General features: G+C 44.6%; 1 protein-coding gene across 1 annotated transcript in view; it reads left to right on the forward strand.

Annotated features, from left to right (window-relative positions):
* The window catches only part of PLXNC1 (plexin C1), a 153,078-nt gene that overhangs the window by 95,952 nt on the left and 30,183 nt on the right, over positions 1-26,943 (forward strand). Inside the window, exons 14-22 of the mRNA XM_068971100.1 lie at positions 2,272-2,475; positions 2,592-2,777; positions 5,162-5,264; positions 8,623-8,724; positions 9,032-9,135; positions 12,433-12,471; positions 12,690-12,814; positions 13,790-13,988; positions 18,737-18,883. Coding sequence (XP_068827201.1) covers positions 2,272-2,475; positions 2,592-2,777; positions 5,162-5,264; positions 8,623-8,724; positions 9,032-9,135; positions 12,433-12,471; positions 12,690-12,814; positions 13,790-13,988; positions 18,737-18,883 — 1,209 coding nt within the window. The remainder of the gene's footprint in view (positions 1-2,271; positions 2,476-2,591; positions 2,778-5,161; positions 5,265-8,622; positions 8,725-9,031; positions 9,136-12,432; positions 12,472-12,689; positions 12,815-13,789; positions 13,989-18,736; positions 18,884-26,943) is intronic.

Raw genomic sequence — 26,943 nt, forward strand, 5'->3', positions numbered from 1 at the left:
ACCCTCTGACCAGAGGCCTTGCTTGCGTTTGTAAGTGAACTTGCTCTCCTCCCACTGCTGTCCCTGAATCAAGTAGAATTCATTGAGCACCTGCTGTGGGCAAAACATTTTCCCAGGTCCGGGGGACAAAAGAAATAAGAGAGTCATTGCCTTCATGGCAGGAGATGGCTAATTGACTGGGATGCAATGCTGAGAGCTCAGGGTATCGTTAAGTTCTAGGTCTGCTGACTCTTTTCTGGCTCAGACACCCCACTGTGTGTTTCTGAAGGAAAGGGTAATTAAAACTGGGCAGATTTCAGCAGGTCTGTGGTGTGGACCAGGATGCTAGGACTTGGGCAGGTGGAAGCAGGAAGGGAATTTCAGGTACAGAGGAGACAAAGCTGCTCAGAGGCCCCTGGTGGGAATATCAGTGATATTCCAGCCCTGCTGGAACCAAGAGGATGGGCTGGGAATGAGCCAGAGGGATGGCTGGAAAACCACATTGGGCCGTACGAAAGGATCAGACTGAAAATGTTGCCCTTAATTCTGTAGGTGAGGGGAGGGATTGAAGATCTTTGAGCAGAGAGTGGTGTGAGATAAGTACCCTTTATGAGGATGAGTTTGGCAATGCTGCGTAGGGTCATATGTGGAGGAGTAACTGAAAAAAGCCTGGGAGGTCCCTGAGGATGCCCGTGCAAGTATCCAGGGATGCTGGGGAGATGGTGGAGCTAGAGACGACTGGTCATTTCTCTGGCATTGTCCTTGGAGGGAGTATGTGAATGACATCCTGGGAGTGAGGGCAGAGGGAAGGACGAAAAGAGGGCCTAAGACGGGGTCTTACAGAACAGCTTCATTTGAAGGCGTGAAAGAAAATAAGATGGCCAGTGAAGGTGGCCAAAAAGTTTCTTCGGAACTGCAGAAAAAGAGTATTTCAGGTGACGGGAGCTGGTCACAGGCATGGAAACCTAGAGAGCTGGGAATAATGAGGTTAGGATGACCCTATCACCAGTCATCTTCCTGGAAGGTATCTTCAGCAGAAAGCCAGCCTGCTGAGGTTACCGCTGTTGAGAAGGGAGAGGCTGTGGGTTTTGTGGTTTTCTTCGTGCTGCCAGAGATGTGAAGGAGAGATTCAGGGCAGTCGTTTGGAAAGGGGCTTAAAGGGGAAGGAAGGTTTTGCTTGTCCAGGTCTCAGCGCTTTGCATCTGATTTTCTCACCTGTTGCTTCTTCCTACCCTCTTTTCAAAACTCCAACATTAGACAGCAAATAATAAAGAGGAAAACTCCCCACCTAGCAGATTTCATTTTGTGAGTTTTAGTTGCTCTGCTTTAGAATATTTGTCAACCTCCCCTCTCCTGGCAGCTTTCTCTGCCCATCTCTTTATACTCCTGAAAATGACAGTATTTATATTTGCTTCTTTGTTTCAAAGAAGCTGGTAAAGCTGCTGTTGTTTAGTCACTAAGTTGTGTCTGACTCTTTATGACCCCATGGACTGTAGCCTGCCAGGCTCCTCTGTCCGTGGAATTCTCCAGGCAAGAATACTGGAGTGGGTTGCCATTTCTTCCTCTAGGGGATCTTCCCTACCCAGGACCCACGTCTCCTGCATTGCAGGTGGGTTGTTTACCAATGAGCCACCAGGGAAGCCCAAGTTTGTAAAGCAGACCATCCTTTCTGCCTTGTTTCCCATCTTCGTGCTCTTTCTTTCATGGGGGCTGCTTTCTCCCTTTTACTTTTGTTTTCCTCTATTTTTTGTCAGGCCTGCACAGCATTTTCCTCCTTGTGGTTAGTGATGTCTGCTAAAGCACAGACGTTACCCAACACAGGGAAGCCAGCAGCATGCAGGCCAGCAGCTGGCCTTGCTGAGGGACCGGCTCCTCCCTTCCTGCAGTTTCCCAGGACTCAGCCTTGATGCCCTGAAGGACACACAGGCTTGCTGGGGCAAAGCTTTCCCCTTTCTCTCACTGACTTCTTTCCAAGTACCCTTTTCCCCTCGTTGTATCATCTTCTGCTTTCAGTATTACTGATAGTGTTAATAACCGTGTTAGCATTTGTTGAGGGCTTTTTTGCATGAATGTGTAAGCATCTTCACATGGAGAGTCACATTTAATTTAGTGAGGCCTCCTCTCATTTAGAGTTAATTCAACCCCATGAGGTAGGTAGTACTGTTATCCCCATTGTACAGAGAAGAAAACAGAGGCACAAAGGGGTTCAGTTGCCCAGGCCACTTAGCTCTTCAATCCCAGAGCTGAGATTCATTAATGAAGCTGTCAAAATGCTTTTTTCTTCTCTCTCAGGTCTCTGAATATTGTATGGCAAATTACTGCAGATTTTTAGCCCCCAGTTTAAAGAGTTCGAAAGGGCCTACAAATGTCACTGTGAAGCTCAGAGTCCAGGAGACCGCCTTGGATTGTGGAAGCTTGCAGTACCTTGATGACCCCAGATTCACAGGGTATCGAGCTGAGTCTGAGGTGGACACAGAATTGGAAGTAAAAATTCAAGTATGTCTCTCTCATTCAAGGTGTGGCGGGGGGAATGTGCTCCCCTCAACCAAAAAGGTGTGTTATGTTTGTGAGTTTCCACATGTGCCCAGATTTCTCCATCTTTTTCTTCACAGAAAGAAAATGATAACTTCAACATTTCCAAGGAAGACATTGAAATTACTCTCTTCTATGGAAAAAATAAGTCATTAAATTGCAGCTTTGAAAATATTACTAGAAATCAAGATCTTACCACCATCTTTTGCAAAATTAAACACATCACTGCTGCAAACAGCATTGCCACCTCTTCCAAGAAAGTTCACGTAAGCCGCCCGACAGTCCTACCTGTCAGTTTCACCTTATTTGGAGGGATTCTGATAGCTTACCACGAACAATGCCAGGTTCCTGATCTCCTAACCAGAGGAGTTAGCTTCAGGACCAGGGACTCAGCTTCAGACACTCAGAACTTCGTGTGGCAGAAATTTTATTGCAGTGAAAAAGGGCAAGAGAAAGCTTCTGACATAGACATCAGAAAGGAGTGGAGAGTTCCCCACTTGCTAGTCTTTTCAACATCTTATGTACTTTTTCAATTGGTTGCTAACAATAGAAAGGTCTTCCGAGACCCACTCTCACAACATACATCTGAACATAGCAGGATTAGTCAGAAGGTTCCTGTTAAGCAGAAACATGTCCTCCAGCAAGATACATTGTTGTTATATAATCATTGAAAGTGAAAGTGAAGTCACTCAGTCGAGTCCGACTCTTTGCCACCCCATGGACAGTAGCCCACCAGGCTCCTCCCTCCATGGGATTCTCCAGGCAAGAGTACTGGAGTGGATTGCCATTTCCTTCTCCAGGGAATCTTCCCAACCCAGGGATCGAACCCGGGTCTCCCGCATTCCAGGCAGATGCTTTAACCTTTGCACCACCAGGGAAGCCCATAAAATCATTGGTACAGAACTTAGGGAAAAACATACACCTGAGCAAGATAAGTTGCTTTGTTGTATAATCATTAGCTCTGGCCTTAAAAAAAGACTAACTTTCTTTAAGAAATAGATTGTTACCATAACAACTCAGAGCTTAAGGGGGGGAAAAAGTATTATGTGACTAAGACGAAGGAATGTAGAAAGAAAAAAGTTTGTCCTTTTCTCCTCCTTAAGGGTCCCAGACCCCTCTTCTCCTTGGGGGCCCTGGACTCCTTATCACCCTATCTAAGAATTAACTGTCTCAATTCCTTGGCTAAACCAGAAGCCAAGATAGAATCTTTTATGGATCTTTGGGTCTTCCCTTTAAGTGAAGATAAACAAGGCTGGTGTCTCAGGCCCAAGCATTATTTCCCCAAAATAGCTTGCAGAATCCATCCATGTGCCTCTTGGAATGGCAAAGCATTGAGCACGCCATTGTTTATAATAATAATGTCTTGATAGCTTTTGTTCTAGCCATAGAACAGTCTTTTGTTCTAGGCTGTAGCATCTGCAAGCAGAATCTCTAGACCCCGTTGACAAATGAGCTGTCATTCTTTGCCTGAATGCAGAGGTGACATGTCTTAACAGAAACCCAGGATGGGGTCTCCCCAGCGCACTGAAAGTGACGGTAGAGGCTAGTGGAGACCAGGTAGTCTATGAGTCATGGGCTGCTTCCTCTACTGCGAAGTCATGCTTCCTGCATGTAATCTTCTCCCCGACATGTTTGAGGCCCTATCACTGGTGTGTTTACGTCTCATAATAAAGGCATGAGACCATGGGGAAGGGAAACATTGGAGACCTCCACTTTTAGCGTTCATGCCATAGGAGACTCTGCACGGTCTCTGTCCCTCCCAAAATGCTTTATCAGCTAGAGTCATAAACAAATGGATAAAGGACAAGAAAAGAGAACATCAGACTGGAAGGCAAAACAAAAAATGTGCTCATGTCCCAGGGGCACCAGTTAATAGCTGTGTGACCATAGATAACTTGGCTTTAACTGAGCCTCCCTTGGTGCATCAGTTGTATGGTAAGGAGGGTCATAATAATTATAAAATGAATAACAACAGCTAAACCCACAAGTGCTCCCATGTGTCAAGTTAGTTAAAAAGAGCAAACGCTAGCATTCTCCATAGTTCATGACTCATCCCTGAATGCCTGCACTGGGACGTAGGGATGAAGCAGAGAAAAAACAGAACCACCCCCCCCACCCAGAAACTCAGCCTTTATGGAGCTTACCTAATGAGGCATGCAGTATAGTATAGAAAATAAACTGAAGATGTGTTAGATAACTGATAAAGAAAAGTGAAGTGGAAGGTAGGGGACAGAGTTGCAAGGTTTCTGAAGGTGAGCAGCAAAGGGCTGCCTCTAAAGATGACTTTTGGGGAGTTCCCTGGTGGTCCCAGGTGGTCTAGTGGTAAAGAATTCGCCTGCCAGTGCAGGAGTCGTAAAAGACGTGGGTTCGATCCCTGGGTTGGGAGCATTCCCTGGAGGAGGGCATGGCCACTCACTCCAGTATTCTTGCCTGGAGAATCCCATGGACAGAGGAGCCTGGCAGGTTGCCGTTCATAGGGTCGCACAGAGTTGTACACGACTGAAGCGACTTAGCATGCATGCACATAGCTAACCTACTCAGCTATCCTACCTAGCTTGCCACCTCTTTTTGTATCTTGGAGAAAACCATGTTGGGGGGGAAATGTGTTCCTCACCTCGACTGGTTCTAATGACGCTCTTTGTCCTATTAGGTCAAACTGGGAAACCTGAAGCTCTCTGTCGAACGGGAATCAGTTCTTTCACCCTGGTATTTTCTGATTGGGCTTCCCATCTTGCTAGTATTTGTCATTTTTGGTAAGTGCCCTGTTTAATTTTGTCAGAGAAATTATTCCCAGGGGCCTCTCGGCGGGCAGGAAAACTTTCCTGCTTTCAGGGGCAGTTTGCTTCAGTTGAGTATCAGTGGATGAAAACCCAAATCAAAACTTCGGGAAAGGACTAATAGTTTCACACTGAGGCCTTCCTAAATATTTTTTTAGGATGCTTCATTAATAAAAGGCTGAATTACAAAGATGATACCTTGGTGTTTGAGAAATATAATCCACTCTGCTTCACTAAACTTGTGAATTATGATGACAGAAGTCCCATTTACATGATTTCCTTGGAATTCCTCTGGGATATGGGGCTCCCGGGACTTGATCATCTCATCCTGCCTTCTCCCCCCAGTAACATCCACACCCCTGACCCCAGCCCTTCCTTTCTGGCAGAACTGTATTTTGGAATCGTGATCTGTAAGGTCTATTAAGATGATCCGCGGCTCATCCAGGTACAGTGATCCCATGTGGTTGCTCACTGGATGAACTCCAGCCCACCAAGGTGTCTTGTTTGGCTCAAGTAGCGTTTTTAAAACTTTGAAGTCACTGACATCATTTTAAAATGAGATGCTTCACATTCTTTATAATCACTTGAAAATTGTAAAGATCTGGATCGTTGGATCCTGATGTTTCTATAGCATGGGTTTGCTAGAGCTGGGGCGCGGCTCTGCCTGGAGGGAGGGCTTATGTTCACCACGCTTTTGCCACAGACTTGACCTTTCCCTTCCCTGGTGGCTCAGATGGTAAAAAATCCACCTGAAATGCAGGAGACCCAGGTTCAATCCCTGGGTCAGGAAGACCCCCTGGAGAAGGGAATGGCGACCCACTCCAGTATTCTTGCCTGGAGAATCCCCATGGACAGAGGAGCCTAGTGGGCTACAGTCCATGGAGCTGCGAAGAGTCAGGCATGACTGAGCGACTTCCACTTTCCCACCGCTCCCTTACTGTTCCACACAGGCCATTTAACTCATCTGAGGGCCTGGTCCTTGTAGCCGTTCAGTTTTTGACCTGTGTTTCTGAGCTGCTTTTCGCTTTAAGTCTGTTTGTTTCCTCTTGTCCTCCTGAAAAAAAAAAAAAGAGAGAACTCTTCTCCAGAGCTATGGAGCCCTTTCAATTTCTTGTCTTAGTACAGGCATCGTCTTTCTGATGGTTTTCTGTTAATAATTGCTCATTGCTTCCTTCCCTGTACTCACTGTCTCACTCACTCATCCATCCATGCATGCATGTGTATACCTCATGTTTATTGAGCACCTGTTATGTTGCTGATAACTGTGCAAGACTCTGGACCTTGGGACGGTGAGTTCAGTCCTGGTCCTTTCTCTTGGGGAATTCCCGGTCCAGTGAGGAAAAGATTTATATGTATTGTTAACTAGCCTAATGGAATGAATTCATTCTGTAGAGACCTCGTTTTGTACTGTTTGTTGATGATCATGTCAGGTATTTGTTAAGCTCTCCCAAGTTGGCCACCACTTGTATGCGTCTAGAATCCAGAATTGGGCCTGATATATTAATAAGGTCTTGGCTGGTGCTGGCTTTGAATAAGAAGATTACTTGTAAATTCTAAATGCTGAGCTCAATTTTTAGAAATTCACTGCTGTCAGGCAGCTCTCAATAGAACAGTCTCATCATGGAGTCAGTAAACTCTGTGACTCCCTAGGAAGGTCTGATCCCTTCCCGGGCTCCCTGTGACTCTTCCTTCCTCTCCCTTCACTTTGTTGGTAAAAACTCTTGATGCTCTTTAAGGTGAAGAGGGCTGCATTTGACGTGTGGCTCTTGATTTCATTGGTGCCTGAAAAGCCCTTCAAAGTCCTCCTCCCCTTCTTACCATGTGTCATTAGCAGCGTTAGTAAATGTACCCTTCAGTCCATCAATCATATCATTAGTGAAAACTAAACACACCTGGCCTAGGGCTGCCACCTACGAAACACCCCCACTGTGGCTTCCCCTGGAGATTTCAGCCAGGAAAAAGCCGTGACTGGAGGGTTGTGGCCCGCTAGCTCCCTTTGCAAGCAGTGAGCTGGTGCTGCCTATAGGGTGGTCTGCGGACCAACGGTCCCAAGTGATGCTCCTGGGAAAAGGGTTCCACAGTCAAGTCAGTTTGAGAATCACTGCCTGCTCCACCGTTCTTGAAGATGCATCATGCATGTTATCTTTAAGACTGTTGACTGTGAAGTAGTCCAGTGCAGAGCTGTATAGTATGTCCCTACATACACACCTTCAAGTTGTGAACTTTCAAACATGTGAATATGAATGTCAGCCCCTGAATAATGGTTGTTGTACTGTACTGCTGAAAATGTTTTTTTTTTTAATTTTGTTTTTTTATGTACATGTTATTTTTGTTGAGTATTATAAACCTGTTACAGTACAGTACTGTGTTAGCTGGGTACCTAGGCTAACTTTGTTGGACTTACGAACAAAGTGCACTTAAAAACCCACCATCAGAATGGAACACGATGGTAAGGAGGTGACTTACTGTGTAGAATTTTATTTCCTCCAGCACCATTCGCATCTACTGGTAACGTGATCCTTTTATCGTGAAATTTCTATTAAGAGAAGAAAAAATTTCTAGAAGAATAAGGACAGTTGACAATAGTAAGGACAGTTGTTACATATTCTTTTTTAAAAAGAGGCTCCAAATGCTTTCTGTGAGTTGCTTATTGGAACCCTGTCAATATCACAAGGAGGCAGGCACTTTAACATAAGGCAGCCAGGCGCAGAGATGCCAGGGAACTTACCTGAGGTCACACAGCTAGTTAATAGCAGAGCGGGAACATGAACCAGTGCCGAACTTGTTCAGTGTGCTGCCTCTGCAGTGTAGGTTAGAAGCAGAGTGAAGTGGAGAAGGAAGCAATATCCAGACAGGGGGCTTCTCTGCGGACCACTCATCCTGTCATCCATTTGATCTATACAGGTTTGACTCACGTAGCTCACTGTGGATCTGTGGGGCTTTTTCTGCATTTAAGGTTCCAACTTTATTTCTCCGGGGATGTTTAGAAACATTAAAACAGAACAGAACAATATAAGTGGCCTGTGGCTGTAGGGAGACTTGGCTTGTTTCATTACTTTTCAGCCAGCTGGAATCTTTGGTTACAAGTGAAGGTTATTTGATTTAGTTTTTACTTTGAAGATGAGTAATTTTTTTTTTTAATTTTTCTGTTACAGGTGAACATCTTCCTGTCTAGAGTGCCCCTTCACTAGGAATTTTTCTTCTTAGAGATTCTGCCTCTTCCATGCTAGTCTTCCTTGCTTTCCCTCTGTTACAAGAACTATGAAAGTTGGTTCTGTTTTTTCCTTTCTGTGTTTTAACCTGTCAATCTCTGGCTGGCTCTCTTTCTCTGCAGTGGCCGTGGGGGTGACCAGGCACAAATCGAAGGAGCTGAGTCGCAAGCAGAGCCAACAGTTGGAGCTCCTTGAAAGCGAGCTCCGGAAAGAGATACGTGATGGTAGGCTCCAAAGTTGTGTTTGTAGAAAAACAAGCCTTTTTTATTGTCTTTTTTTTTTTTTTTTTTTACCCTTAAATGGAACCAGCCACGTTAATGAGAACCATTTGTATGATAGAAGACAACTGAACAGCAGGGTCTAGGCCTGGCTTTGTATTTTATTTCAGTTTCTTCGCAGCCAACCAAGTAATTATCTATTGTTTCTTCTTTAATGAAAAGCAAGGTCATACTCTGTGTTAGACAAAACAGCAGCAGATCTTATCCGTTGTTGGTTGAGTTAAAATATTGCTCTTGGGATTCTGTTTCGCAGGCTTTGCTGAGCTGCAGATGGATAAATTGGATGTGGTTGATAGTTTTGGAACTGTTCCCTTCCTTGACTACAAACATTTTGCTCTGAGAACTTTCTTCCCCGAGGTAAAAGAGCATTGATCATCTTCCTAAGGTTGAGACTTGAATAATAATGAAGGTGCTTGTTGCTGTTGTCAAAAAACTGGTGTTTGCTTCCAAGGCAGCTGCAGATAATGTGCTTGGTACAGAATAATGGCTTAAATCTGAGAAGAGCGGGGAGGAGGAGAACTATTAATTGGATTGATGAGGGTAGAAAGCAGTGATGGCTCGCTGGCAATTACTCTGTCCAGTAACAAAACCCTAGGAGGGACACAAGTTCAGAGTGATGATTTTTGCTTCATTTTACTACCAGTTTAGAACTGAATTTGTAGCTTGGGAAGTGAGCTAGTTTATTTAAAAATCAATAAATTGTGGGCTGGCCAATTTGTTGTGTTTATCTGCATGACTTCCGTTGCAGCCACTGGATTATTCACCATTACTTCACAATTGGAGATGGAAAGTGCCATTGGCCGAGAGGGAGGAACCTAGACACGCGTAGGGTTTGAGTTAATAGCAGCCGTTTTTAGCACTGTAGGGTTTTACGGTTCTCTTCAGCAGTTATTCTTCAGCTGATCCGATGGTGTCACCCTCATTTAGCAGAAAGAGCTGCATGAGATGATTAATTAATTTGTTCTAGGACTCCGAGGAATAGTCTCCTTAAGCCTTTGGGTTTTCACGTTCTCATACCTCCATCTTCTCACCCACTCGCATAGCCTTCCTCATTCACCCTCCTGAGTCTTTGGCAACGTATGCTCATCCTCCTGCCATTGCCTGAACATCCTGATACCCCAGTTCTTCCATACTGCCCTTTTCTCGTCCAGAACTGGTGACCATATTGAGGCTCAGCCTCTGGAACACATCAATACCAATTATCAGATTTAAATCTAGATTCCTAAGCAAAGCCAGAAATCTCTCCAGGCCAAAAGAGAGATTTGGCCTGTATTACTTTACCAGCAACTTCTCAGCTTCATTTGGCCAGAAGCCTAGAGTTCAGAAACCCAGACACGGGCAGTAAGCAATTTTCAGTTTCTCTATCAATCTAGAAGCAGACACCATGATATGTGATGCTGTGTCTGGAGGTTGGGGTACCTCTATAAAAACACCTACCATATATATATATATATATTCTGGTCCAAGTCTTAGTGTAGTAAATCAAGGAGGCTAGAAATAAGACCTTAACTTTTTGCACTTGAATATTTTTTTTAAAGTTATCCTCCAAGAATATCAGGCACTGAGACTTACCATTTGGCACTCCTCCATTTCCACAGCAGAGCACCGCCTGGGGAGGGGAGTTTAATTCCCTGAGTCAGGATGACTGTGCCTGACCTCAGCAAAGGTTGCACCATGAGTCCTATTTCCCAGCTATCTGAGATCCCCATTAAGAATTTAATAGCAGTAAAATAAGAGATTTCTACCATCTACGGGAGTACTATATGGGCTTTTATAGTTAATAATTGCCCTAGAGTGCTGAAGAGAGTAATCTGTGGCCTGCAAAAAAAAGTTTTCCTGTCTTCTAAATTCGGTAATCAAGAGCAAGATTGAGTTGAGGAATGTAAAAAACACTGTTGCGAGTGTTTAAAAAAAAAAAAAATCCCAGACATAATGCTGTATTATCTTAAAGACATTGGCGAAGGCAAAATGATTTAACTCAGGGTTATGTAGCATCTCAAAGGAGCCGGGGAGACCCAGGAAAAGCAAGCACATACATTTGTTAGAACCCCACTGTGAAGACCTGAGTTAAAATTGAATTGATAATCATTAAGAAAAGAAGTGAGAACAGGGGAAGGTATTCTGTGACGGCACCAGTTGAAATGCCTTCTAGACTTTGAAGTCCCAGTGATGCAGAGGCCCTTCACTGATAAATCTGGACCAACATCCTCTAGGCCTGGAAGTTGGGAAGTGGGGAGAGAATTTGAGTGATGAATACCTACTCAATAACAACAGGCAAAACCCAGAGGAAATGGGAGCTTCTCAGAGACCAAGGCATTACCAGCTCCTAGTTTTTTGCCCTGCTAGTTGGGTTTTTTTGGATGTAAAAGCCTTGCTTTAAATTTTATCGGCAACTTTGTTTTGCTGTAAATAGAAGAAAGACATAAGGCTAAGCAGAGCGTCTAACCACCTGGAGGAGAGGAATGTGAATGAAAGGAGGAAGGAGCCTTTGAACCCAGGGAGCCAGAGCAGTATTTCCCTATTTGAGGTCAAGACTTAATCTGTTTAAATTGCCTATTGACATAAGGTTGGTTCAGCAGAAAAATATTAGGAACTAGGAAACGCAAACCTGGGGTCCGATTTTTCTGCTTATTACTAGCGGAGAGTATAACCAAAATAGTCTGAGGTCTTCTGCTTGGGCTAACAAATTTGAAAATATAAGGCAAAAATTCTCTACAGGAGAAATTCACTTTAATAGTTTCAATGATTACCAAAACATTTAAAAATAACAATGTTTAAATTTATATTTTCCTCCCATTGACTCAGGGTTACACATCATGCTTTTTAAATTTTAATCATTTAATTCCAATATGATTTATGATACATTAACAGAAACTCAAATTTCAAGGTTTATATTCAGGGGCTACAGAGCATAACAGTTTAAAATATTTTTAGAAACCAACAGGGCAATGGCATTGTGGTTTAGTATGCTGTTAGTGATTAAAAAAAAACCCAATAACGATAGCTGATGTGAAAACCTTACTATGCACTCGTTTATTTTATTTTCACACCTAACCCATGAGGTGGGAGTCATTATTGTTTCCATTTTGCAGATGAGGAAAGTCAGGTTCAGAGAAGTTCAATGACTTGTCCAAAGTCATGTGACCAAGCAGGTGATGAAACCAGAACTGGAACTCAAGTTGTTTGACTCCAGATTCTAGCTTTTAGCCACCCCTCTCCATTTGGTCTTGAATAACGTTGTGTATTGAGACAGTAAATACTTCTAAGCGAGGACTTGCATAAACTTACCAATACAACTCAGTATTTATCCTTAGAAGGTAAATTGCTTGAGAAGTGGTCTGTACATTTGCATAATCTTTTCCCACCACTTCTTTACCTTTTGAATCAATTCTTTTGAATACCTTCATCTGTCAAAAAATGGGACTGATGCAATGATAATTATTCTTGGAGGCCTTCAGAAATCACTGGTGTTTCTTGAGAGCTGACTAATTATTTATTATGTAGAGACCATGCAGTGAGCATACGCCCAGGGGCTCCTCAGATTAGCACATAGTGTCTCTACTTTATTAAAGCGAACTCAGGTATTATAACAAGAAAAACACTCTTCATTTCATTTGGATGTTATGAATAATTAAAGTGTCTCCTTCCTCTCAGTCAGGTGGCTTCACCCACATCTTCACTGAAGATATGCATGTAAGTCTATAAGTTTTCATTTTTAGCCCATGACTGCCTGACTTTCATAGTGTCGTCATCACCATCTTCATCATCTCCATTATTATTTAGAATGGTTATTGTGGGCATTTGGGGATCACAGATTTGATATTAAATAATTCATTGTCTTGAAACCCCATTGTGGATCTACTGTCTAACTGTTAGCTTATTTATTTATATAATATTATATATTTTTTCAGAACAGAGATGCCAGCGACAAGAATGAAAGCCTCATAGCGTTGGATGCCCTGATTTGTAATAAAAGTTTCCTTGTGACTGTTATCCACACTCTTGAAAAGCAGAAGAACTTTTCAGTGAAGGACAGGTATCCGGCAATTTGTTTCTATTTTGAAAGTGATTAAGGAGAGAGAATAAAATCTGCGCCTCTTATTTCCTTTCCAAACTACAGCCTGGACTTGGTGTCTGAGAGCCCGCCTCTTTTGAGAGATTGGCTGGCTGTTTGGGTGGCCATGCAGTCTTAGTGTCTCCACTTCAGAACACAGGGCCCTAACACAAGTTCCATTTTGAAGAAACACACACATGTGACCCCCCCCCCCATTAAAAAGTACCCTAAAAAACCCCAACACCAAGAAAGATACATGAATCCTGAGTCACAAAAGCAGAAGTGCTGTTTTCTATTTTTAAAACACTGAAAATTCAGGGAAGACATTCACTTCTTGTTACCGCTCTAGTTTGAAGTTTTAGAGCTGAAAAGATATAAAATGACCTGAAGTTAACATTGATATGTGGTTTTTATGGATCGAAGGCTAAGGTAGTTGAAACCTAGATGTTTAAAAAAACACCCACAGGGAGGCATCCTGTTAACACCCCATTGCTGGGCCCCTCATGTTTCCCTGGAGACGGCTATCAACACCAAGCAAGCCGCAGATGATGGTTAACCCTAATTAACCAAGGCTCTGGTTTTTTCTGTTTTTTTTTTTAATGTGCTTTTTTTCCATCGTCTGTGTATCTTTTTTTTTTTCTTGAGATGTAATTGACATACAGCTCTGTAGAGGTTTTAGGTGCACAGCATGAGCAACACAATCTGATCTCTCTTTCTGAGTTTGAGTCTTTTTTTTCATATGCTATATTTAAGTGAACTCATACAGTATTTTTCTTTATTTTACTTCACATGACACCCTTGAGATCCATCCATGTTATTACAAATGGCAGGATTTCCTTCTTTTTATGGCTGAATATTATTCCATTGTATATAGGCACCACATCTTCCGTATCCATTCATCTGTTGCGGACACTTCCATGTCTTGGCTATTGTAACCCAGGCTCTGTTTTTACACAGGTGTCTGTTTGCTTCCTTCTTAACGATTGCCCTGCAAACCAAGCTGGTCTACCTGACCAGCATCCTGGAGGTGCTGACCAGGGACTTGATGGAGCAGTGCAGCAACATGCAACCTAAACTCATGCTCAGACGCACAGAGTCCGTGGTGGAGAAGCTCCTCACAAACTGGATGTCTGTCTGCCTTTCCGGTTTTCTGCGGGTAAGTGTCGCATCCCTCGGCAGTGTCAGAAGTAAGACGGTAAGCAGTTATTTTCAGCAGATGCTAACGTCTTTGCCAGGATAAGTCCTGCGTACTCCATGGTGTCAGTATTTAACTGCTTTTAGTCTTGGTCCTCACCAGGGGCACATGAAGGGGAAGAGAAGATTTGCTTTGGCTCTGACTGGCCTGTGCAAGTGTAATTCATTTAGAATTTCCTCCGGTAAGACCTCTCTCTTAAAAATTGTATTAAGAAATACAGTCAATGTGAGACCTACCCTTCTCACAGATTTTTAAGTGTACGCAAGTGTTATCTATCGGCACAATGTGGTACAATAGATTTCTAGAGCTTACCTTACATAACTGAGACTTTAAACCCATTGGCTTTTGCGTCCATCTTCACATGGTTAATTAACACATGCTGGGTGAGATGGCTGGAAGGCATCACTGACTCAATGGACCTGAGTTTGAGTGAACTCCAGGAGTTGGTGATGGACAGGGAGGCCTGGCATGCTGCAATTCATGGGGTCGCAAAGAGTTGGACATGACTGAGCAACTGAACTGAACTGAATGGAGAGAACATTCCTTTCTTTTTTTCCTTATGCCTGTGGTGTGTGGCATATGGGATCTTAATTCCCCAATCAGGGATCGAACCCATGCCCCTGTACTGGAAACTCAGTCTTAACTACTGGACTGCCAGGGAAGTCCCCATATTCAAATACTGATGAAAACACACTCTTTTCAGAGCCTCTGAGCATCTGGGAAATTGCTGTTTACTTACCACATGAGCTAATGACATTCAAATCCAAGTGGTCATCTCATGTGAAAGCAAGTCTCCAAAGAGCCCTCCACCCCTTGAGTTCACTTTGTGAGAGTTTCTATGGAAATATGGTTGTAATCTAGTCGAATCTTGAAATCTTTTCTTACGTGAGGTTTCACAGATGCCATAGGTTAGAGGGAGTGCTCTGGAGCCTGCTGCCTGGTCTGAATCTAGACTCTACCACTTACTATAGGCCCCAAGCAGGTTTTATGACCAGCCTGAGCCTTGGGTTTATAACCTGTAGAATGGAAGAATGTTTTAGGGCTGTTCTGAAGTATAAATGAAAAAATGTATGCAATTGCTTGGCATTGAGGAAGCACTCCATAAATTGTGCCCATTATTATTATGAAATGTTAATAGGAAAAGAAGTGTGTTCTGTTGAACCCAGTCTCCATTCAACCCTCTGAGGCCCCTGGTGCAGGAGGTTCTTATCCTTCTTTAATTTTACCAGCCATCCAGATTCCAGCAAAACTGCATAATTGTGTATTTGTAGCTGGTTCCGAAATCTAATTAAAGTTTGAATAAGATACACTGCTATGCCACAGGTTTTAACAGTGCTACTTAAGTTTAGATCCAAAAAGCAGTGCCTTAAATAGACTATGCTTAGAGTTTAATGCAATCTTACAAGTAGAGGCACAACATTTTTTTTTTTCTTTACCAACCCTTTTCTCTCCCAAGGCAATACCCATTTATTAAGATTGATGAAATCTGCCTTCTTTTCTGTTTACTTGGTATAAATCATCATATGCTTTGGGGAGATGGGGAGCAGTTATTTCTGGGGTGAATATTTTTGGCTCCCTAGCTTCAGCCACAGCTGCTTCGAAAGAGGTAGCAGGGCCCTCACCTAGTTCCTGGCTCTTAGTCTCAAAAGGCAGCCCTGCCCCACCACTCGCTAGTGCCACTGACTCAGAACCTCAAGGCGAGGACTCGCAGTCCCAGTTTCCAGGCTCCTGCAGGTGATCCCATCACCCTGCCTTTGAGAATGTGGGAGAGGGGAGCAGAAGGAACCCTGGCCTAGGAGTCTTGGCTAGATGTTCATCTCAGCCCAGCTCACTTTGTGGCTCTGGGCATGGTCCTTCCCATCTGGGCATTTTCCCACTGAAGGAGGGGCCTGGCCGTTAAAGAGATCAGGAGTCCTCAAAGTCTGGGCTGAGAGCCCAAACGGCCCCTCTGAGCAGAGGATTCTGCATCAGGATTTTGCAGTGCTGATTCATGGGTGTCTTGAGCACTTGGGGTAGGGAGGGGGCAGCATGCTCCCTGGGGAGGAAGTGGCATTCAGCCAGTTGAGTGATACTTTCATTTTCAGGGGAACAATTCCCTCTGGTGTGGAGGGCCTGATTTCCCCCTCCACATGCCCAAAGGGCACAGGGCTCTGATGGCCTAGTCCTCCTGCCCGCCCTATCTCCCCATCCCGCCCCAAACGTTTGCTTGGGCGCCATGAATTCTGTGACCTCCAGGTAACTTCCTCTGTGCCTCCAAGGCCGTGTGGGTCAAGTACTAATAATAACTGCCATTTATTGAATGTGCCAGCCAGTGTGCTAAGAGCTTTGCTTCCTTTTTCTCATTGAATCCCATGAGGTGAGGACCTTTATGACCATTTTGCATTCTGGAGAGTTGGGGTGCACAGAATAGATGAGAGTTTTCTGCTCACAGATCCCACAGCGCTGGGACAACACCAGAGAGCTCTTAGCCACCCTGCTTACTGCTTCCGCGAGGGGGAGGCCACCTTCTTCCAGGCTTAGGAAAGGATTCAGGGTGGGGTGGGGTGGGGTGGGATGGTGAATGAGATCACAGGTGCAAAAGCCTCAAGCTCAGCTATGACCAGAGAATCTGGTCTCCTGAAGGAAAGGACGGTGAAAAGGCCAACCTTAATTCCCATCACAGGATGGGAAGGGTGGGGTCAGTTCCATAAAGGGAGCTCTGAAGGCCGGCTCCCCAGGAGCTGTGTGCATCCTGGTCTGAGTAGGTTCTAACACAACTTAGAACTTGTGTTCAGTGGTGACAAAGAAACCCCATGGCCTCATGTTTTCCTAAGTTGGCCATGCACCAGAATCTGCTGGGAAGGTGTTAAAACTACCAACGCTCAGACCTCTTCTCCAGAGATCCCACATCTAAAGTAGAATCCAGATGTCTGAGTTATTTTTATAACAGCCCCAAGGGATTCTGGTGATGATCCTCCAGGTTTCGAACCATGGGTGTGGATAACAATGCCAGATGAGATGTTATTTATCTGAGTTTAGCTGCAGTCTTCCGGAGAATTCTGACTACAGGGCCACTGAGTCTGAAGCTGTCGCTCTGCACAGCCCAGAGGAGCCCACTGGCCCCCAAACGCCGACCTCTACAGAAGCCTCCAGCCCCCTCCCAAGGGTGCCTATCCCCATCTCTGATGTGGGCTAGAAGCAAAGAGAAGTGAGGTTCTAGGTTTGCGGTCAGGATATTACCTAAGGGGGTGGAGGGAGAGAGAAGAGAGCCGTGTGGTTGTGAACCTCTAAATAAAGGAAGTTTCTCATGAGAATTGAAATGCCGTGTTCTAGTCCCAGCGCTCTCCCCACCTGGGAAATTTTTGAACATTCCAGCCCTGTCCTACAGTAAGGAAGCGACTAGAGGCTTTGTCAGCAGGGGAGAGGGAAGTGGGTGCGGGGGGCCCAGGGGTGGGTGTGGCGGCACAGGAGAGACAGGAAGCCAGGGACAGGGACGGAGGAGGGATGCGCCCCTGCCGGCAGTGTAGAGAATGGTATGGGGGCCGGTGGGGTGGGATCCCAAGAGACTTCAAAGATGTCTTGGTGTACCTGTTCAAGGGAAAGCAGGTGAGAGATTCGGTGAAATCTTCCTTTCGAGGCCAGATGCATTGGCTGTGAGAAGCTTGACTTTGTAAACTGGGGCTTCAGGCCCTAGTCACGTGGTTGGCTGCTCATCATCACCGAGGCAGTCTGACTTCCTGGTTGTGGCCCTGATTCTTTCCTCCCCCTCAAATTCAGTTTAATAAGATCCTTTTGATCACGGATGGCTTCTTTACTTCGTTTATTTTCTACACGATAGTCAACCCAGGGCTACATGCCTTGGAAGGCTGCATGAGAGCACAGCACACAAGCCTCCCGCTTTGGGGCTGCTCTGAGTCCATTCAAGCACAAAGTGGCTGCAGATTTGAAGCATTTCTATCACAGCAAGGGTGGACACCCTTGATCCAGAAAAAAAAACAAGTGCAGGAGGAAGTTATCAGAATGCTTAGAGTTATCAGAAGATCCTTAGAGTAATGGAATCGGATCTAGCCAGAGGAGTTCCTCTGTGGCCTGTACTAGCAAAGGTACCCAGGTGGGACCACGATGGCTGGGTCCAGGAACCACTGGGGGCTGGCTTGCTCATGAGCAGGAGAGGCTGCAGATTGTGTAACTAAAGGCCACTTCCTTTATGAGAAGCTGTTAACACCAAAATTTCCTCCTAGATAAATTTATAAAATGTTCTTATGTTTATTCTAGTTACCAAGGCTAATCATCCTGCCACTTATTTTCAGTGTGCTAAAAAAAAAAAGAAACAACTGGGGCAGTTAAATAGGAATGTAAACAAAGGTTAAACCTCTACAAACTGTTCTTTGGCCAACTGATGAGAGTTAGGCTGAAGTAGAGAAAATTAACGCATAAAAGAATGATCAATCTGTGTACTGCATGCTGTTATCAACTGTAAATGCAGTGAGAGAAAGTGTGTATGTGTTTATGTGTGTGTGAACGCATGTTTGCTAGGGAGAGGAGGCAGCTTCCTGAGTTTTGCTCCCAGTCCTAAGTAGAGCAATATGTATTTTCTTGAGAGTTTCATGATGATTGTTAGAAAACACTGCCTCCTGTCTCTTGTCATGGTGCCATAAACTGAAACTTTCATTCTTTGGAAAGTACAGTGGATTCTGGCAAAAACTGTTACTTTTGCATCTTTTTCCAAGGAGACTGTTGGGGAGCCATTCTATTTGCTGGTGACAACTCTGAACCAAAAAATAAACAAGGGCCCCGTCGATGTAATCACTTGCAAAGCACTGTACACCCTTAATGAGGACTGGCTGCTGTGGCAGGTTCCAGAATTCAGTACTGTGGTAAGTTTGCAATGAAGCTGATGGGGTGGACAGTGTCTGTGGGGGGTGGGGGGAGAGTGTCACTTGAAATGATATCATTACTACTGTGAGAGGCCTCCGACTTTTAGTTAATTAAAAACAGTAGTTGATAAAATATTAACACGTGTTCACATAATAGATTTTAATTACTCTGACTGGGGAGAAAAGTATTATAATGATGCCTGAGGAACTCATCAATTTCCAAAGATTTTAATATCAGGATTGCTTATAGCCTTCAACATCATCAAAGGAAATGCAAAGTACTCCCTATTCAGCATTTAGAATTGCAATCAGAATTTCTCAAACGACTCTGCCCTGGAAGACAATGTGTGAAGATGTATTTCAACCAAATTGAGGCCATCTTATTTTAGAATGATAACGCAAGACAAATTCCACTGTATTCCCCTGCAACCTGACGCCCTTACTCTATTTTCATGGATTAGTTACAAATGTTTGGTGTCATGCACTTAATGTTCTGTGATCTCATAGATATTTTTAGAGGAATGCTGTAAATCATGACAGTAAGATGATTGCCTGGCTGCTGGAGGGTTTCACCCATTTAAGAACTTCCTTTTCTCCCATCCCCACTCCACCCACCCACCCTCTTCCCTTCCTTAAAGGAAAAGAGACTTTTTTTTTTGTTGTTTTCACAGTCAGGAATTTTAGAGAGTCAAGCGTGGCAAGTATCTCCAAAATCACTTCGGATTTTTCTGTGCTTTTCTGTTATTAGAGGCTTGGAAAAGAGATGGCTGTGTTTTGGCTTTGATCTATGGCTTTATGGAGAGTCTGAGCTGCTCACAATCTCATGAGTGGGGAAGGAGGGAAAAAATTACAGTGGGGTTTTGGTATTTCTCAGTGAAAGGGCTGAGTCTCCTGTGGCTTTGCTGTGGATGGCGAGCACTGCAGTGTCATCCTGGAAGAATCTATCCTTAATTGGAGCAGGCACCACGGTGCTGTAGACTATGTTCTGGTTGTGTCCTCTGGTGGGATAATAGTCCCTCGGTGAGCTTTTTAGAGTTCTTGGTCATTGCCAAATGGAGCTCACCCTCCACTGAAGACACATGCTCAGCTCCCTCCACAAGGTGGGAGGCTGGCCAGAGGGTGGCCAGTTCTGACTTCTGTCCCTGCTCCCCTCTTTACCCGAAGGATGCAGTGATTCTCCAATGTTGGCATGCATCAGAGGCCCCTAGAGAGCTGATTAAACCCCAGAGTTTCTAATTCAGTAGGTCTGGGGGTGTGACCAGAGAACTTAACATTTCTCAAGAGCTTTCTGCAGCTACTGCAGTTCCTGATAGAGTGGTTACTCAGTGGAGATTCAGGAGCAAGGTGATTTGAATTCTGCCTCTGCCTCTGGATAGCTGTGTGGCTTTTGGCAAATTTGGAAACCTCTCTGTACCTCCATCTCTTCACATGTAAAATGAGGATGGTGATCATGTTGCTTGCCTATCTCATGAGTGTCACAAGGATTAAGGGTTGATATTCTGGGCTTCTCTGGTGGCTCAGATGGTAAAGAATCTGCCTGCAATACAGCAGACCTGGGTTCGATCCCTGGGTGGGGAAGATCCCCTGGAGAAGGGAATGGCTACCCACTCCAGTATCTTGCCTGGAGAATTCCACGGACAGAGGAGCCTGGAAGGCTACAGTCCATGGGGTCTCAAAGAGTTGGACAAGACTGAGCAACTCACACACACACACCATACACAGGCAGAAAGCACTTAGACCATTGCTGGACACATGAGTGCCCTGTAAAGAGTTATTAAATGTAATTCAAATCTTCTCAGGCACTTGTTAGAAATGCTGATCCAGACACACCCTCACCTGGGCCTTCCCTCGGGACTAACCACGTTGGACTCTCTGGGGATGGAGCCCAGGGCACAGACAGACGTCTTAACTGCTCCAGGTGATTCTGATGTTCATCCTGCAGGAAGAAGCCCCCTGGTATGTCGGGAGAATGAAAGATGAACTTGCATCAGGGCCCATTGACTCTCCTTTTGCTGATTCAGGGTTTTGTCTTCAGACCCAGGGCCTGGATCCTAACCCTGAAGATGTGCATGCTTTTGCTTTGGAACATTTTAGGAGCTCCACAGGTTCCCAAAGATAAATATTTACAAGTGAATCTAGGTCAGGGGAAGCCAGCAGGGTCTCCCTTTCATGAAAACAGAACCCCCTGACAGGAAAGAGAGCAGAGGAGAAGATGGAACTGCGAGTGGGGAGGATTCAATGCCTGGAGCGGCTTTCAAGGCCTGAGTCCTTTCTGATGCTTTACATCTGAACACTTTTTCCCCTTTCATTTTGAAACGTTATTTATTTCACAGTCAATTAAGACCATGTGTTTCTGATTTGTTAACACTCAACTCATCATCAAAATGTTTCTTGATGTTGAAATTTGTGTCGACTCTTAGCTTCTTTTTTCCTCTGTAGCCCCTGGGGAAAAGGTTGATGGAAAATTATGCTTTCCGAAATCCACATAAATCTTCCTTTTTGAATACGGATTTGCCAGTAGATAGCATTGAGACTGAGGAGGGGCGGGCCTCTTGTTTCTAGGGCTCTTGACTTTAAGATTGATTTTTAATACCTTTTATTGGAGCTGCCCCAAACCTCTTTCATGGTGAATGGTTATACTAGGAGCTCCAGAGAGGCTTGATCCGGTCTGTGCTTGTGTGACAAAATGTTAGCAGAAGGTCAGTATAAAAAATTTAAGGTTTCTCATTTCCTTTCAGGCGAGTCCCCTCAGCCTTAACCATCATCTTTTAAATTTTCTTCCTTCCTCTCTCCTCCTCCCTCCCCTTCTTTCTCACGTTACCCCCACTTCCCCAGGCTTGTACATACACCCGGCGGTTTAAAGTCTTGATTTTCTAAATTTGCCTGAGGTGGTTTATGTAATTGAAAACCAAGGTGTGGTGAACAAACTCAATTGTGTGTGTGTCTGTGCGGTGTACATTTTTTCAAGGAAAGAAAAGTCAGAGGGAAAAGTGAAGAGCAGCCACCAGAATGGTTTGAAATGGCAGAGGTTGGTGCCATGTCAGGGGCACATTTAAAAAGAGGCCCCCAAGCTCCTGTTTGGCAAATGTTCAAAAACACAGCACCTTGTCCAACAGCCTAAAAGTTAGGTTTGACACCTCTAAAGATTAGAATGTGTTCTTCTGATGTGTGGAGTGTTTTCTAGAACATTAAAGACATCCTACCAATTGCTTATACGTGAAATCAGTAACACATGGGCTCCAAGAAGTAATTCTTTGTTTGCTGTGCCCTGGGAGGAAAACTCCTCTGCCTTTCTTAGATGTAAGCAAAGCCCCATAAAGTCACTTCCTCTAGGACCAGGAGAAACCCACTCTCCTCCACCAGGGGACCGCAGCCCGGTGTTCAATGAGGCAGACCGCCATAATGTTCTCAAGCTCCCGGATGGAAGAATCAGGGGAGCACACATACCCCACACACAGACACAGACACACACACACACGACTCGAACATCCAGGCACACACACACACACACACACACACACACACACACACATGACTCTAACATCCAGGCACACACACACACACACACACGACTCGAACATCCAGGCACACACACACACACACACACACACACACATATGACTCTAACATCCAGGCACACACACACACACACACACACATGACTCTAACATCCAGGCACACACATACACGACTCTAACATCCAGGCATTCCAAGTTGACAGCTAGACGAGGAGTAAAGCCTGCTGCTCTGTGGTTTTACCTCCTTGAGGCACGTTTGAGGTTGCGGCTGGAGCCTCTCGGGCCCTCCCTCAAGGCGGTCTGTGTCTAGAGAGTGATTTTGGAGCAGATCGCCTGAAACTTCTGAGGAGGGAGTGAATGGGATTTCAGTTCTGGGAAAGTGGACCGCATGGGAGAAAGGACATTTGCTTCACTTTCAGGAGGAGATGGGAAAACCCAATAACTCGTAGCAAGCATGCTGAATTAGCAAGAGGAGCTTGACTTACAATCAAAGTTCAGCGAGAAATGGTTTTTTGAACTCTTAAACCCAGGAAATGAGCCTGCCAGTCGGCTGTGTCTAAGAGATAGCATCTTGGCGCCCTGGGAGACACTGTTCCGACAAACATATTATTGCCCTCATTCTCATATCTATGAGAAAGTCTTTAAGATTATTAGAAAATCTTGAAAAAGCACAGATACTTACCTTCAGAAATCTTAATGCTGCTGCTATGATTTATTGCAGGTTTCTGCCAGCCCACACCAGCCGTTTCTCCACAATAGTCACCATGTTGGGGACAGTCATGTTTCATAAACTACTTCATCTCTGATACAGCTCTAACTGTCTCTAGCAAGAGCTGCTCATCGACAAGTTTCCTTCAACACAGTGGCTCTGCCCCCCATGCCCCAGCTCCTTCTCTTCCGTTTAGTTTGTCCTTTCAGAAGATCCATTATCCCCATAATTAAACAACCCACTGTCCCGATTAAGTCATTCTCTGTTACTTCAATTACATCCCATTGTTCATTAAATCCTGATGTTTGCTCTTCAGCAATCTTGTTTTTTAATACTCCTAGCATTTGTGGCCAAACAGTAAAGTTAATTAACAGTTCTTAAGCTTTCCCCCACCCCTTTTCTCTCTCCCATTGTGCAAATCATTTCCATTATGACTTGCAATAATACTGAAACCACTACTAACTCCATAGTTACAGTTCTGAGCTTTCTGATCACAGAAGCAAAACCATTTTTTATAATCATTTGAGGTTAAGTCATCCTATTTGATGGCAGGCAGTGGAAAATGAAAAATTAACCTTAAATGAGTGCTTTAAATGACTTTCCTCTTCGTACTCTTTGTTCTCACATCCATAGTCATGGGATTAGAAAATAATTTAGTTACCTAAATACAAAAGTACTTAATTTTCTTCTTTATGGCTCAAATGTGACTCTATTACTTCATCATTAAGGATTCTTAAATTTATATTTGTACTCCTCAGAGAATGGTAACTTTTATAGGAAATCATAGTGGAGATAAAGACATTTTTTAGATTAGTTTTGTATTGTTAAAGTCAACATCCCATTTGATGTTATTGTTATCTAGAGCAGGAATCAGCAAACAAGAGCCTGTGAACCAAATGTGCTGATTGTTATAAATAAAGTTTTATTGGCACACAGCCATGCCCGTTCAGTTACTTTGTCTGTGTGTTTTTTTTTTTTTTCTGCTGCAATGGCAGAGTTGAGTAGTTGCAGTTGAGAGGATACAAACCTCAAAGTCTTAAATGTTTACTGTCTGGCCTTTTACAGAAATGTCGCCAGCCCTTAATCTAGAGCTTGACATAATAGAGGAAAAGAACTAAAATCCATCCTCCTGCTCAACCCCCAAAACCTTCACCTGTTTCCTCTCCTTAGAGGGACACAGCAGTGGGAATGTTTCATCACTGTCCACAAAGCTACAATTCATGGGCGTTTTGCCAGAAAGACCAAAAACCTGTGAAACACATTAAACCTAAAATACTGGAATCAATCGTTCTGGGCTGAATCAGACAGATTCTCACTTGATTTTTGCATGAGCAAGTGTTAGTAAATGCTAGCAAGTGTAGAAAAGCTTGTGAGAGAAACTTAAATTTGAGGAAATTCTCTCCGTTAACTTGGTTTTTTTTCTTCAAAATGGAAAAGACCTTTCCTCCTCATTATTCTGTCAGGGGGTCAAATACCTTGACACGGGAAGCACTGGGCCCTCAGTCTTTGGTGGGGAAAGGAAAAGGAGGCTGGGGAGGGGTCTTCGGGCAAGCGAGAGCATCATTAGAGGGGGCGGCTGGTAGGACGTCCCCGGGCCAACGCCAGTTTGAGATAAACCTCAGATCAAAAACTTTTCTGAGACTTGGACGTCTAATTCTGCAGTCTCACTGCTCCTGCTGAACTTCTGGAAGTGGTTTTCTTCTCATTCAGTTTAGTGTAAAAACCAGATTTTCTCTTGACCTTCATTTGGTTCTGCAGTGAAATTAGAAATGTATCTTATAGGTTTTATTTAATGAAAGCAATTATTGGCCTAAGACCTTTTACAATAAAGTTGCTGGTTTGTAATAAATTCTTTTGAAATTGGTTTCTAGGTATCAGAAGGTATTCCAGAAAGGATGCAGCAATGTCCCTGCCATCATTAGCCAAGAATATGGCTGGTGAGGTCAAGAGGTGGAAGGACCATTCTTTTCCCACCAAACTGTGGGGAAAGTGGGGGACAGTGCCTCTCCCCCTGCTTGAATCCTCTCAGCCCTCTGCAGCCTTATTTTTTCTACCTCCCTAATACCTGAAACCACCAAGTTGGTTAAAGGCTGATGGGTAAAGCTACTAGCAAAGCAGCGGTATTAGGTGTCTAGGCACCATGATGGTCTGCTCAGAAGAGGTGGGGTTTGGAGTCTGACAGTCTTGGGTGTGACTCTGAGCTCAGCCACTTTACGCACTAGCTGTGTGACCTTGGGCAAGTCACCCAACCTCTCTAAACCTGTTTCCTCATCTTTAACCAGGTAGATTTTAAACCCTAGTCTTGTACATTTGTTAACGAGGTCAGGACATGATATCTGTAAGATGGCTAGCCATTGTGCTGCAGAGCGTGTGCTTGTTGTTCATTTATTTTTATTTATTTATGGCTGTGCTGGGTCTTCGTTGCTGCACACAGCCTTTCTCTAGTTGCAGCAAGTGGGGGCTACTGTCTGGGGCGGTGTGCCAGCTTCTCATTGCAGTGGCTCCTCTTGTTGCAGAGCGTGGGCTCTCGAGTGTGGGCTCAGTATCTGTGGCTCCTGGGCTTAGTTGGTCTATGGCATGTGGGATCTTCTCAGACCAGGGATCGAACCTGTGTCCCATGCATTGGCAGGCAGATTCTTAACCACTGGACCACCAGGGAAGTCCTCATTATATGTTGAAACACAAACTGCCCCCTCGCTGTTCTTTCTGGTTGGTCATTTACTGATGATGGGTGATACAGGGAAGTTGATTAGCTGCATCCATTGTCATTAAACACTTATGTTACTATTGAAGATGTTACCCATAACCCTATACATGGACTTTTACAACCTGTAGCATGCAGTATCTCACTGGACAGATGTGAACAGGAGGCTACAGTGACACTCCTGCATACCCCAAGGGGCTGGACTGTGACCTGCAGTGAAGGCCAGGATCCTTCCAGTCTGGTCCTTTCTCTGGGTTTGGTACCTGTGCCTTCCAAATCCCCTTGCTCTTCTAAGACCCCTTCTTGATAATAGCTAAGGCGTTGTTCCTGAATCCATGGTTCCTTGAGACCCAAGATACCTGTGGTTTAAGCCACAGGGGAATTTCTCTCTCACCCACATGAAGTTCCAGGGTGGGCAGGCCAGCTTTGGTGGGTGCCTCTGCTGGGACGTCCTCGCAGACCCTAGCTCCTCTCTTGTTATCCTGAGGTGACCTCAGGACCTAAGGTGTTTGCTCCCCACCAGCCTCCTTCCACAGTCCAACCAGCAGGACATATGCTGAGCCACAGAAAAGTTGACAGATGGTCACCAGCTGTCTTTTCAGGAAGTTTCCCAGGGGCTGCCACATAACGCATCTGCTGAATCTCATTGACCTGAACTGAATCACATGGCCATACCCAGCTGCAACAGGGGCTGGGAAAGGTCATCTTTATTCTGGGTGAACATGAGGCTCCTAAAAGTGTTTGCCAGGGGCCCTGAGCCACAGGCTGCTCCAGATTGAGTGGGCTCCATGGGGCCCCATGCCAGCCAAAGTAAGGAGATCGAGTCTCCTGTTCTCTGTCCAGCCTGTCTGCTCAGACAGCCTTTACTAAGAACCCGAGGCAGGTGGGGCCTTCCCTTCAGAGGTTTATCACCTCGCTGGCCTTTTGGCTCTGCAGTTAGGAGTGTGAATATGGCGTAGTTATGACCCTCTGCAGCTCTGCGATCTTGGACACGTTTCTGACCCTCTCTCAGTTTCTTCATCTGTTAAACGATGCTAATAATAGTGCCCACTGTAGACAGCAGTTGTAAGGATTAAATGAGTTAGCAAAGCGTACCTGACACGTGGTGCAGGTTCAGTCTGTGCTGGCT

Source organism: Capricornis sumatraensis, chromosome 4 (assembly GCF_032405125.1).
Source record: "Capricornis sumatraensis isolate serow.1 chromosome 4, serow.2, whole genome shotgun sequence".
Taxonomy (NCBI): Eukaryota; Metazoa; Chordata; class Mammalia; order Artiodactyla; family Bovidae; genus Capricornis; species Capricornis sumatraensis.